General features: G+C 39.6%; 1 protein-coding gene across 41 annotated transcripts in view; it reads right to left on the minus strand.

The window, feature by feature from the left end:
- NRXN3 (neurexin 3) overlaps positions 1-14,046 on the minus strand; it is a 1,566,681-nt gene that overhangs the window by 47,996 nt on the left and 1,504,639 nt on the right. For 29 of the 41 annotated variants that reach the window (XR_009355804.1, XM_059182678.1, XM_059182656.1 and 26 more), the window contains one exon: positions 3,468-3,546. The exons of 1 other annotated variant lie outside the window; for it this stretch is intronic. Coding sequence is in view for 36 of the 40 variants with exons in the window: in XM_059182678.1 (XP_059038661.1) it covers positions 3,468-3,546 (79 nt within the window). In the remaining 4 variants the exon portion in view is untranslated. Of the gene's footprint in view, positions 1-3,458; positions 3,547-14,046 lie in introns of all 41 variants that reach the window. 11 more of the 41 variants (XR_009355806.1, XR_009355805.1, XR_009355803.1 and 8 more) reach the window with 1 other exon arrangement.

A 14,046-nucleotide genomic window follows, 5' to 3' on the forward strand; every position in this document is an offset into this window, starting at 1 on the left:
AGTGTCATATAAATTCAATATAAACATACTCCTGGAGCTTTCACTTTCTGACTTGCTCTCATGGCCTCGGGTTTTTATTTTTTTAATTTGTTTCTTACTCATTATAACCAGAGAGTATTTTACACTCACTGGATTTAAGATTTCTAGACTATCATCAGCCAAACTCCAAAAAAATTTAAGTGGTCCTTAAGATGATCTGATTGAGTTCTACAAAGGACGGTGATCCCTAAGTGTCAATGCAGGTTGTGGGTGTGAAAGGCAATTGCTTACATCTGATTCAAAACCAGGAGATGGAAAGCCCATTCTCACTTAGCAAAGATTATGTTAAGAAAAACAAGTCCATTAAAAATCTGATGCTCACATGAAAACAAAAGTTGTTGAATAGAGCATATACTAATCTATTCAATTTTATGAAAAATGAGAGTTTTAATGAACCTAAATAACTGAGAAAGCTAGAAAATCCTCCACTGGCTAACAAATTGAGAGAAGAAAAGGTCGTTGTTAAGTAAAATGAAACAAGGCCTGGGTAATTAACCACATTTAGTACATTTCCATCAAACATCTGGTCTGGAAAAGAGTAAAATTTGAGAAACTGAGGCAGTGAGTTAGAATGTTCAAACCCAGAATTGTAACCTCCGTATTCACACAGAATCTCAGACTAACAAATTATGTCAAAGTAATCTAAACCTCACCATTATTTGTTGCTGTATGAGCAACGGAAGATTTCTCTTTTGACAAGGCAAAACCTAGCTCCAGAAATAACTGGTTTAAATTTTTCTGATTTTTAAATCTAGATTGTTCGGGGAAGATGTGAAGGCTATGGAGGTATTTCTCATAGAATACAAAAGAAGCCTCAGTATCTCTATGCTTATAACCTTCATCAGTGTTAATCAGGCCCCCAGGGTAAACCTCTGTGTCAGTAGGAATATCTATCTCCTTCCTGTATTAAATATACCTCTAACGTATTTCCGTGTATATCTGAATCACTTATCAGGAATACTTTATGGAATAAATAAATTGAGAAAGAAGAAATACTTGTTCTTCCAATGTGAGGAGTTGAATAGTCCCAGGCAGAGGGAATCATGTTAGTTCCTTCAGGGCCAACACTGTGTCACTTACCTTATTTATATAACCCCCTCCCACACCCCCTTGCTAAACACAACAGATTGTTTTAAAACCTGCCTTTTTCTCCCACCTGCCCCATGTAATTATATTACTCAAGAAATACTGGCATTGAATTTCTGTCCTCTGCTTTTGAATCAGATGAAACACCTGTGCAGCCACTAAAAAAAAAAGCAAATGGACTTAGTTTGGAGCCATTCAGGTTTGGGCCCATTCGAGTTCAATACCAAATGGCAATATACACCCACAACCTGGAGCTGTAGACCTTGTGAAGCAGATCTGGAAAAGCCCTCTGTTTTATTAGGGAGGTTGCTATGGTGATGACCACGCGTAGGAGGCAGGAAGGTAGTAGCGGGAGACAGTGGCAATATTTTGTAATGGCCAAGCCTTAATTTTTGTAAAAAGACTGGAAATCCAGTTTTGAACAATAATGTTGCATCTATACAGATATTACTGCTATGAAAGCAAGATAACCAGAGAAAGGATGAACAAAAAATTCAATGTAAAGTCTAGGTATCTTAAACTATTGGCCACGAAATCAGTTACTTTAATACATATCTTAGGGGTCATGACAGATTCATATCTGAATTCCTAATATCTGTTACCTGCCTAACATATAGTTAACTCAAAAAATATTTGCTGAACTGAATTATTTTGGAGAGGAAATTTAGGTAACAAAGCTCCTAATTCTATTTTCCAATAGCTTGCTTATGGAAATCAGTAGGACAGGAAGGCCTCAATGCTAGAGATATACTATATCCTGTCCTAGTGCTCAGAAATATTTACTGAATTAATGAATGGATGAATTAATGAGTGATGATACCCAATTCTGGTATAGACTGGATGTATCTGCCTTCCAGTGTTATTAAAACCTCATGTAGTACATCAAGATTATTATCTAATAATCTGAAAAATTCTGACCACCACGCCAGAGTTACTTTCCTTCTATACAACTGAGCTCCTAAAGGAACAGGTCATATTCCAAAAGGCCCTACCTATTATTATGTCCCCATGTAATGCTAAAAATAGCAACCCACAGAACTTCCTTGATTCAAAGCCACTTGCAAGATACCAGTCAGAACTTCAACAAAATTTGAAAAGAAGAAAAAAACAAACAAAAAAAAAACCCAACCAACCAAACAAACAAAACAAAACAAAACAAAACAAAAAAACCATAAATCATCTTGGGGTAAGAAATGGAAGGTTTTTACTTTTGTTACATATTTTTTTCACAAACCTTGAATTTCTCTAGAATTAAGCAAAAGAAAATGTTTCATGGCTCACCTTTTTTTTTTTAAGAAAAAAAAAAATAAGACAACCCAAAGAAACAACTAGAATATTCTATTTATTTCTCTCAGCCTTTGCAGAAATAAGATCCTAACCCAACTCCAGCTTTTAATTCTATTAAACATACACAGAAATTCGATGATATCTGTTCTCTATTATATAGATATATAAATGTTAACTTATAGCAAGTCTCAAAACAGACGACTTGGAAAAATTGATAGGAAATAATCAGGGACTGCAGTTGCCTGCTGGACAATATATAGCTCACTATAAAGAAAGACCATAAAATATCAAAATGTATCCGGGTGTGAATGGGTAACACACTGAAGCCTCGAGTGGCCAAAGTCCTCTTAACTTCAGCACAGTAGATACATTTTGAAGCATCTCAGCCGTTGACATGGCATGGTTCCGTACTAATTTTGTGTTTCCTATGCTATATTACTGCACAATTCTCTAAACGCAGAATGAACAAAATTAGTATAAATATAATACCATGTTAACTGCTGTTGCAATCCCATGGAAATCGTGTTTTCTTTTTATTTTTGTTGTTGTTGTTGTTTCATTTTTGTTGTTTGGGTTGAGTTTCTGGTTTTATTTTGTTTTCCACACAGGCTCAGAAACATTTCAGGACGTTTAAATGATCTTTATAGCTCCTGTCTGGGTTCATGGTGTTTTGATGTTATTCCGATATGGATATCTTCATGCCCCCACCACCCTTTGTCAATTTCATAGTCGCCAGGGCTGCTGTACTTTTCCTGGTCCCATAGTTAATCTGGGTGCCCAATTGCTCAATGTTAGGTGGTACACCATAGATTTTTCTTTGGGTGTCAGGAACTGATGTTAAATTTCCCTGGCTTCTTATCTGCTCCTTCCATGGGATTTGATGCTTTGGATTATATATTAATATTTATATATGTATGCTTATACATATATAGATATAGGAAATACATTAACACACTATTATATATATAAAACACATGTATATTCACATATATGTATGTATTGTTTTTTTGCAAATGTAAAAATAAAGCAAGCAAAACAAGACTGACCTAACCTACCTGTACTCGGCTCACATTCAATGAAGTCTTCGTCATCGCTTGAACATTCAGCAGATGAAACAAGGTCATCTGATGTTGGCTGTGTGTGTCAAAGGAAAAATAATGGGGTAGGGGGAAGGGGAAGAGAGAAGAGAGGGAGAGATAAGGAAACCAATGAACAGAAGGATCAAAGACTTATCACGATGTCCTGCTTCCCATCATTATTATGTTTCTCTTCTCTAAAGAGAGAATGCTGGAGGATAGAGCATTTAAAACTCTTATGCAGCTGTGAATGGCGAAGGGTTCAGACAACCTGTGTGGACTTTATGAAAAGCTGAATGACTCCAGGTGGTTCCAGGAGGCTCAAGACTATCCCATCCCTGTAAGTCACATTGTACAGCCTGACTCTATTCTGATTTTGATTTCAATTTTGAGAATCTGAAGGGCAAGAGGAGGGTTATACAAATGGTGGGACCTATAAGAGTGCAAGCCAGCATGGAAAGGCACTGCAAACTTTGAGAGGGTTTCAGTGCATATGGTGTGTGGTCTTAAGTGTATGATTTGGTGGTTGTGAATCTATAGGCAGGCGTAATTAATGAATGCTGTGGAATGCAGTCTGTTCAGGAACAGCATAATGGCTTTTGTTGCTAGCAGCGATCTCTTCATGTAATTGCTGCAATTAGCTGAATTAGTAATGTAGGCCAGCAGAGAAATACCACATGACAGCCTCCGGACACAGGTAAGAATGTTTCTGACGACAGCAGAAAAAAATCTGGTTGCCACAACAGTAATTCAACTTGTGACACTTTTTTTTTTTTTTTTTTTTTTCCTATTGGATCCTGTAGAAACCTCCCAATGCCAGGGAATCCACTGCAAGAAATACGGAAAACTGGGAATGGGTACTAAGAAGGGCCTTTGCTGCACAGACGGCGAGAAGACTGTTTTCTGTACCTGACAGAAATTGCATGCACAATTAACACTATTGAATAATTAATCTACAGATCTTACATAAAAACCAAATTTTTGTCCTAGTATGTGCATAGGAGTACTCAGTATATAATAGTTGTTCAATAAACTCCTTTCTTTCCCCCTCTTGATATTAATAATATTAAGTGACTTGCTTAGTTTTATTATTCCCAATGCATTGAAGTCTGAATCCATATTCAAGAAGAAAGAGAAATTAGAAGCCAGCTGCTGAGCTAGACATGTATATGTATTTATTCGTTATAACTGTTATTAACTAATCAGATATACTTCTCATAACAGTCCTTTGGGACAGAGTTTTAAGGAGAATTTAAGTTCAGAAGACACAGAACTCAAAAGAAACAGTAAGGATTTGAACAGATAGCTCTTAGTCAAAGTCTGCATTTGTGGTTCACATAAGCTCCTTTTATACCCTTCCTCCATGGTGTTAGATTTGGACTGAACCGTGTCCTCCAAAATTCATATGCTGCAGTTCTAACCCCCCAGTACCTCCGAATAGGACTAGTTTTTGGAGATAGGGTCTGTGTTAAAATGAGATCACTAGGGTGAGCCAAACCCACTATGCCTGAGGTCCTCAATAAAAAGATGAGATTAGGACATAGACATGCACAGAAGGGATGGGTGAAGGCACAGGGAGAAGACAGCCATCCATAAGCCAAGGAAAGAGTCCTCAGGGGAAACAACAACAACAACAACAACAACAAAACCCTGCTCACACCTTGACCTCAGCCTTCTAGCTTCCACAACGGTGAGAAAATAAATTTCTGTTGTTGAAGCCATTCAGTGTGTAGTACTTGGTTGCAAGCAGACCAATGCACGTGACCACCCATATGCTTAGCATTCCCAGACCACTTCCTTTTTGAAATATACACACGAAGCACAGAATTACTGGACGCAACAAAGAACAATAGAAAAATCCCACTAGGTCGTTGATTTCACTTGACAGTGGTAGAGGAGAGGTGCCTTAAACACTGTTATTGATTGTTATTCCACATTTGACAGAGAGATACTTCAGCCCTGCTCCTCCTTAAAGTTAAAAGAAAAAGAATTTTCAAACATACTTTTTTTGTTTTTTGTTTTTTTTTCAATTAGACATGACTGAAGGGTGCATTTCATTTCCAGCAACCGAAGCTGGCAGTTGTGTCCCAGAGTCACCCTGATTTGTGTTAGAAACAAGGCGAGCATGCCTCCTTGGAGTTTCTTGTTGTAACTGAGCTTTCTGCATGCCCACTTTCGGTTACTTACGGAAGGGAGGTTGTAAGGGGATACACGTTCACTGCTGGACTGCAGAAGGCAATCACAGGAGGCAAATAGCCTTTTTGGAAGGGTCCCCATCACTGTGGGGTAATTCGAAAGCATGACTTATCCATTCAGGTAAGACCGCTCATAAGGCAGCAACAATTGTTTTGGGTGTTTGAGGGAATGGATCTTAGATCTGAAAATACTTTTTGACCTGCCAAAAGCTTACAGTACTTAAACAAATATACAGTCTAGCAGTGGTATTAAAATTTTATGGGAGAAGGGCAATTAGGGGAAGAAATGGTCTAAAAAACTCCTTAGAGGGTGGTGATAAAAAAAGAGGTTGAGAATATACTTCTAAAGGTAATCAATTGGAAATTAATTGTTGGTGACTTCATTACAAGGACCTTGAGAAATGGCCCGTATGTGCCAAAACTGGCTCAGGGTCCTAGTATTGAGTGAAAACCAATCTAGTGAACTCGTCACAAGAACTGAAAGCAAATTCTAAGAAAGTTATATGAATTTTGATTAGCCAGAGATATGATATAGAGTTTTATTTTTTTTTTTTTTTTACCAAGGAGAGTACTAGACTCTGAGATTGAAGGATATTTACTATATTCCTCTCAGCGTCCCTCTGCCTCCTCTAATACTATACTATTTATTCCCTGAAGCTGTGTGGTTTGGGTGACTGTGTCCCCAACAGTACCTCCACTTCTGTCCCCAACATGGGCCCAACCACCACTGCAGACCCCACAGATACGCTCTTCAACAGTTTCACGGCCTTTTCCCCCAGTTAAGTGGCGCGGTACACTACTTCCCAGAGGTCTGATTTCTGCAGATCTTCTATATGCATATAATGTTCCTCCCAGGCAACAGAAACACATTTAGCCCCCCCAATAGGGATTAGACTCCAAGGATGGTCGACGGCAGGCCATCTAGCAGAGCATGGAATAAGCAGGACTGACTCCCCATAGAGCACAGCTGTGACTCCCAGCTCCTACACTTATAGTCATAGAGATGGTGTGTGTTTGTGTGTGTGTGTGTGTGTATTACTTCCTCTTTCCAAGCCTCCATTTTTCCATCTGTAAATTGGGATAAACACAGTTTCTTGTCATGAAGTGTAATGTTAAAAGTTAAGTTCTGGGGATGTGTCTGGGTGGCTCAGTTGGTTGAGTGTCTGACTCTTAGTTTTGGGTCAGGTCATGATCTCGGGGTTGTGAGATTGAGTCCCAGGTCAGGCTCCGAGCTCAGTGGGGAGTCAGCTTGAGATTCTGTCTCTCTCCACCCCCTGCATTCTTTCTCTCTCTCTCAAATAAGTAAATAAATCTTTAAGGAAAGAAAAAGTGAAGCTGTGTTCCTGGCGTATGGGGCAAGCTCACTAAACGTTACCTAAAACGAAGTCAAGCAATCAATCTCTCAATCAGTAACAGCACTTCCAAGCCTAGTTGCCACTCTTAGTTTAAATAAAGTTGCTATCCGCCTATGTATTCTTCCTTCAATGATTCATCCCCATTAGAACTGTTCTTCGCTGCCGATAATTCATTACCTCCATTTTAATTCATTTTCTTTGGTTGCATCTGCCATAAAGAGTGATCAAGAAAAATATACTCATAGAGATGCCAAGAGAGCTTAAAAATCACTGGAAGATAATCTGTTTCCCATGGCTCTGGGTCCAGACAATCTGTGTGGGTTTTATTTGAATCCATCCCCTTCCTTTCTGTCTCTCAAACCTCATCATCACCAATTACAGCCACTGCCAATGAAATTCCCAAAGCCATTACAAACATCTCAATCCCCTCATTTCCCAACACAGTAACCAATGTTTGCCTGGAGAACCTGGCATCTGACACCGCCGTGCCTGCCACAGAGCACTGCATCTCAGAAATTCTCGCTCTGCCAGGGGCAGCAAGCTTTGATTTACAAAGGACTCAGGATTTAGAACACTATACTTAGGGATTAATTTTTTTTAACTACTTCCCTCCCTGCCATATAAAAAACCTCAAAATTGCAAACCAAAAGCTTTTGGATGCTATGCACTTAGAACCCCATCCTAAAGTAAGAACAATTTGTTTCCACATTACTCTCAGAAAATCGAAGGCTTTCTTTTCATGGCTCTTTAATTTTCCTATCTGTGTCCTTCCCCAAATATAAGTAAATTCAGGTTCTAACATGGAACTTTGGGAAAAGAGGCATGCTTTTTTGACTACTGGTTCCCATGGCTAGTGAATTATGCTTCACTGTTGCAGATACACAAAGACTCAGGACATAATTACTATGACTAGAAGGAAACTATGAACTTTGGTCCTTAAATAAAATGTGGGAGCCCTAGGTTGTGTATATGTGTATTTTCCTACAATCATATCTGTTTTTCATAATTACTTACAATTCTAGAAAAAAGACCAATTAGCACTCTTGAGAGGAAAAATATATTTGAACTTTCCATAATTATGCCTACTACTAATATTTTCCACTTATTAAGCACTTATTATATTCAGACTTCATGTTACATAGCTGACACATATCCACATCTTAGTATCATAATAACTGGGGCGTGGACATTTGTAGTGACATCCGCTACTTTTAACTGCCCACCATCCATGCTCCTTCAAGGAATAATAGTGCTTTAGAAGTTCTTCTATTCTTTTTTTTCTTTTAAATATTTTATTTATTTATTTGACAGAGAGGGAGAGAGAGATCATAAGTAGGCAGAGAGGCAGGCAGGGCGGGGGGCGGGGAGCAGGCTCCCTGCTGAGCAGAGAGCATGATGCAGGGCTCAATCCCAGGACCCTGAGATCATGACCTGACCCTAGGGCAAAGGCTTAACCCACTGAGCCACCCAGGTGCCCCTGAAGTTCTTCTATTCTTAATGTTATGCTGGGAATGCTTACCAAAGCACTTTCTCTGCCATCTTCCTATTATTTTTCTTCACAATGATTGTCTAAAGCTCTCATAATTCCCTGTGATTAAGCTTGAAGTGTTTACATATTACAGTTCCCACAAGTCCAATATCTACATTATCTAGAAGGCCATCAAGAATGAATAGGTCTGTGACCACCTCCAAACCAAACAGTTTGATCGTGGCTGGACTCTCAGACCTACCATCTGTGATACACGACGGTATCATCAGGTGCTTTGCCATCTTTCATTCATTCTTTTATCCCTTGCATAAATATTTGCTGAACACCTATGTGTCAAGCACTGTAGCCGTTTATGAAGGATACAGCGACAGGTAAGCCACAGCTCCACTGCTCTGGGAATTCCCAGTCTCTGAAGAGAGGGCCAAGTAAACAGGCTAAGTTGACATAGTAAACTCAATGTCATGACAAGAGTAAGCAGAAGGTGCTAAGGGAGCAAACATCAGGGGAGCAGAGAGAGCTCCTGGGCAGAGAGGAAGTGGAAATGAGCCCCGAGGGACAGGCAGCAGTGAAGCGGGGAGAGCTGAGAGCTGTGGGCAGGAGAAGGGCATTCCAGGTGGAATCAACAGTCTTTGCAAAGGCTCCGAGGCATGAAGAAGCAGTTTATTTGTACACCTCTGAGTAGGACAGGGGTGAAAAGATGCACCAGCCTGACAGAATGACAGCTCCCTGAGTTATCGTGTTGTTCTTGCAAACTTGGATAAGGAGCATGAATTTAACATTCTGTCTTATGGGATATCTTTCTTTTTCCCCTCTCCATGTCTCATCGGCATCATCCGTGGCCCTTCCTTTGGAAGCACTTACACGCGGTTTCAGAACGTAGTGCTTGGGGCTGGCTGCGCCATTCCTCCACAGTACGGATCAGTGACCTTACCTTGCCTTCTCAAGGGGAGGAAAATATTCCTTTGTCCCCCTATATTAGCCGAGTTCCATATTAAAAATAATAACCCGTCCTACCCCATTTTGAAATACGCATATTTTTAATCCACATGTTGAAATTAACTCGGTTCCATACTAGGATTCATAAAACTAAAGACGGGTCTTAGAATAATTCTCAATAAAATATCTGTCTGGAAGGAGCCCTCTTTATTCTTTCCTTGAAAGATCTTTTTATTGCATTTGTGTTCCTTTCTTTTTTTTTTCTACCAGTGTTTATTTTAATAAATAAATTTAAATATAAATTTTACTTAAATATGAATTACCTTAGAATAAACTGGGACAGAAGAAAGCTCAAACACTCTGTCCACCCAAGTAAATTTATAGGTATATTTACCTTCCAATTCCCTCAGCTTCACAGACCTGGCTTCTCATTTTCCTCCAGTGAGTTATTGTGCCTGTAATCACCTGCTTCTAATTATTTACTCTGAAGGGGTCTACCTCCCAGGAGCACCCCCCACCCCCTCATTCTTCATGGCCATCCATTAATTTGGCATTTAGAAAAACGTCTGCTGCCGTGGTCAGAAGAGCTCAAGGGAGACCCACCATGTCCCCTCCTTCCTGCCCAGAGGCCTATTTGTGACTTCCAATTCCCACCTTCAGCCCTTTATCTTATACTGAGAAGAGGCTAATCATTCAGGGGGATCATCATTTTTTTCCACCCAGCTCCTTGGAAGCACAGTTATTTGACCGCGATTAAGCGCCAGATAAAATAAGTCCTGCCCCAGAACAGCTTTATGAAATTATAAATAACACACTCAAGAATGATGATCGCCTTTCTTCCAGTGAAAAAGGAAAAGAGAAAGGCCCATAAATATTCTGAAGTCCCACCAAAAACAGCTATGCATCTCTGCAGCTGCTTCATGCTAAAAAGAATTCCATTCCTTCAAATGCGTGGTGTTTTCGTTTCTCGCCTCTCACTTCTATTCCGTGATAAAGCTGGGGTTTAAAGCATCTCATAGGACGGAAGGAGACATGCAGCTTCATTACGAATGTTTATTCTCTATTGAAATAAAGGGAGTCTAAGATACTTTTGATTAAAGAAGAACCCATAGGTTCTAGGTACCCCTGTAACCTTTAATGAGATTTTAAAAACTTTGACCATCACAATTTGAATTTGCCTATTAGGATTTTCTTTATCAAATTGTTGCCACCGCATAGTTCTGGTTTAGATTAATGCTTACAGATCCCCTGCTTAACACACACACACACTCTCTCTCTCTCTCCCCCTGGATGATTTCTAGACCAAACCAAAGGCAGAAAAAGCCTGGATCTTGGGGCGAAGCCGTCATCTCAACCCTGCCCTCTCTCCCAGTAACCCCGTCACTCTCTCCAACTCAAGCCCAATACAGAAACAACCTGAAAACATGGTAAGATGCATGGGTGAGATTATCAATACTCTCATTTTGTTCTGAACACCCCCTTTATAGTTATCTTCAAAACAAGCCACTGACACTATTGTGAGAAAATGAAACACCTGGCTTGAACTTGTCATACTCAGGTGTGAGAGGTCGGGGCATACCACGAGATGGGTTCTGAACGACGGGGACAAAGAGACAAAGTTCCATCTACTTAAGATGCTTTCTGAGAGTCGCTCAGGCCTCACCTCTATGTGCCCATGTACCTTTACTGGAACAACACCCTGTGAATTTTAAAACTGTCTCCTGGAGTTCACAGTATTGTGGTTTTTCAAAATAATCCTTTCCTCGCTTCTCTCTTCCCACTCCTGGAGATAATCACTCGCTGAGTCAGATATCAATGTCCTCATATTTTACGTGACTCCTATGTCCATGGAATGAGAAGGCTTTAAAAAGAAGTGCCCTGGGCTACAGACACGGCATGCAGCGTAACCTGATTCAGTTAACCGGACCAGAGCTCCCTAAGAAAACTGAACACAAAAAAACAAACAAAATTGTCCTTGATAGATGATTTTAAGTACGCACACATTGACTCATTCCCTCAACACATGTTTATTAACTGCCTATGATGGGCCACTCACTGTGCTGGGGGCCAGACACACCCAGTCCTTGTTCTCATGTGGCTCGCAGGCTACAGGGATTTGAGCCAGGCTCAACTCAAAAACACTGACTGGCTGCTAAACCATTAGCCACAAAAACATAAAGTTAATGTGAGGTCCGTCAGTGGCGCTCACTGTAACAAGAACGGATTATTCACAGGCAGATCGTATAGGACTCCAACAAAACAGTACCACCAACTTCCTTTAAATTCTGCTCCCTCTCCATAGTCTTCCTCTTTCCTTTCCACACTGTATATACTGGAGCGGGATGAGAACAAAGTTATTGCATGATGTACAATAACTTTTACTAATGAATTCACCTTTAAAGAAATCCCTTGGCAGACTCAAGATTTAATTAACAGTGAAAGAACCAAGCTAAGCTTAGCCAAACTTTGTGCCAAGGATTGGGGTCCTTTCCTTCTATCCTTGAGGTCTTCTCAGATTATATAAATAAATGTGGTGTGGCATCTTTTTTTTTTTTTTTCCTTTCTTTTCTTTCCAGTTTTAAGATTTCTTCCATCTGCTCAAAAAAGGAAGGATGGATCAAGAGAGAGGAAAGGGAGGAGGCAGAAGAGAGTGAGGAGGAGGGGGATTAATCTGTCTGTTGTTCAAGGCAGCCTGACAGAGGGAAGAGGAGTATTGAACCACAGAAGATTAACCAAACTTCAATGTACCTTCCCAAAAGCAGGAGGAATGTAATGCTACGTGGTGTTCCACTGATAAGCAAATCCCTCTAAATCCTTTCAATTTATTTCTTGGCCTGGAGAAATTACATATTATTTAGGAGGCAAGGGGAAATAAAAAAAAAAAAAAAAAGAAAAGAAAAAAACCATAAACCACCCACCCAACCACATACCATCTCTAGGAATTTAGACCAGGAGCCTATTGATTATATACACCTAAGGTTTGGCTTTCATAGTTATGTTTCTCATTGGTGCAGGTTCTTTCTAGGATGGCTAATCAGAAAGGCTTGGCTGTGTTTCCACTATAAACTTCTTGTTCTCACCAGAAACTTTGTTTCGAGTATTTAGGGGATAACCATTATAAGGGAATGCCAAAATTTTAGCTGAAATTCCAAGGACTAATTTACCTTTCTTGCTTGCTTATCTTCTTGTCAGCCTGCTGTCTTCTTTTTTCTTTTCTTTTCCTTCTCCTTTTTTTTTTGGGGGGGGGGGGATGGTGGTATTTCCATTCTAAGTAAGCTTTTTATTCCAATATTTTCACCAAAATCAAGCCTCTGTTTTTAAGGTGCAAGTGACTGGGTCAAATATTAATGGAACCGACTAAAAATAATGTAGGCATCCGTTAATGGATATTAAAATTCTGTACAAAAAGTCTCTATCATGGAGAGCGCCAATGTGGTTTTTTTTTTTTATTTGAACCAAAAATGTACTATTATTTATTTCTCCATGTTCTCGCTCTCTTTTCAGAGAGAAGATATGGGTTTTGGGGAAAAGTAGAATCATATTTCTTTGTGGGGATGGTTTTTGTCTTGGTCCTCTATTTTGTAGCCTAACCTTACCACTCAACATAGGAGAAACAGCCCTTCCTGGCAGTTTGAGATCACAGCCTAACAAGGCTTAATAATAGCCAAACACTGGAGGAGAACAATGAGCTGCAGGATAAAGCCAGTCCTGGATATTGGTCAGCAATTCCCCAAAAAAGATGTAAGGTAGCCATTCAGCCCAGAGCAAAGAGCAGCGGTTCTCAACTTTTGGTCACTGATAAATTAAGGTATGATGAGCAGGAAAGAAAGAAGTGGGAAAATAAAAAAATATTGTTTTGTTAGATACAAAGATAACTTTTTTTTTTTTTTTTTTTTTTTGGTCTATAGAAAGCTACTTTTACAGAAAAGAGTGTGCAATGCATGGGAACATCTGTTATGTCTGCCCATGCAGGAAAGGGCTGAGGACCGCTACCTTGGAAAACTAAAAGTGTGAAAGGTTCATGCTTAATAAGAAACTAAGAAAGAAATGCAAGCTCAAGACAACATAAACACAACAAGCAGCAGCATATTAGCACAGCCTGGAACTCATCGAACATGTGGCAGAGCAAACTTATCCAGAACAATGGAGTACAATGAATTGAATGTAAAATTCTACTGACAAAAAGATAAGATTGTTTTTCCTTATTGTACTGGAAAGAATATTTCCCACTCAGCCATGTAATATAATATTAGAAAAGGCAGATACAGGTGTCAGAGTAACAGCAGCAGTTAAAGGAAGTTTTGTGCATTTGACATTTGATGTAATACAATACAGAGGGAGTTACAGGGAATCTGCATTAAAATGGAGTCAGAACTATAAGGGGAACGTGAGAGCGCATTGAATAACACCGTATCAAACCCCAAGAGAGGAACATTCAAAGGGATTTTGGCTTTTGATTGAGAGTTTACCCCAAGTTACTCATGTCTAAAAGACAATACCAGCCTCCCACGAAGGAAGACCGGGAGATGGATTCAAATATTCTTTGATTTTTATCATAAATCCCAAGTCAGAGAAAGTCTTTA

The sequence above is a fragment of the Mustela lutreola genome, chromosome 7 (genome assembly GCF_030435805.1).
Source record: "Mustela lutreola isolate mMusLut2 chromosome 7, mMusLut2.pri, whole genome shotgun sequence".
In the NCBI taxonomy this organism is placed as follows: Eukaryota; Metazoa; Chordata; class Mammalia; order Carnivora; family Mustelidae; genus Mustela; species Mustela lutreola.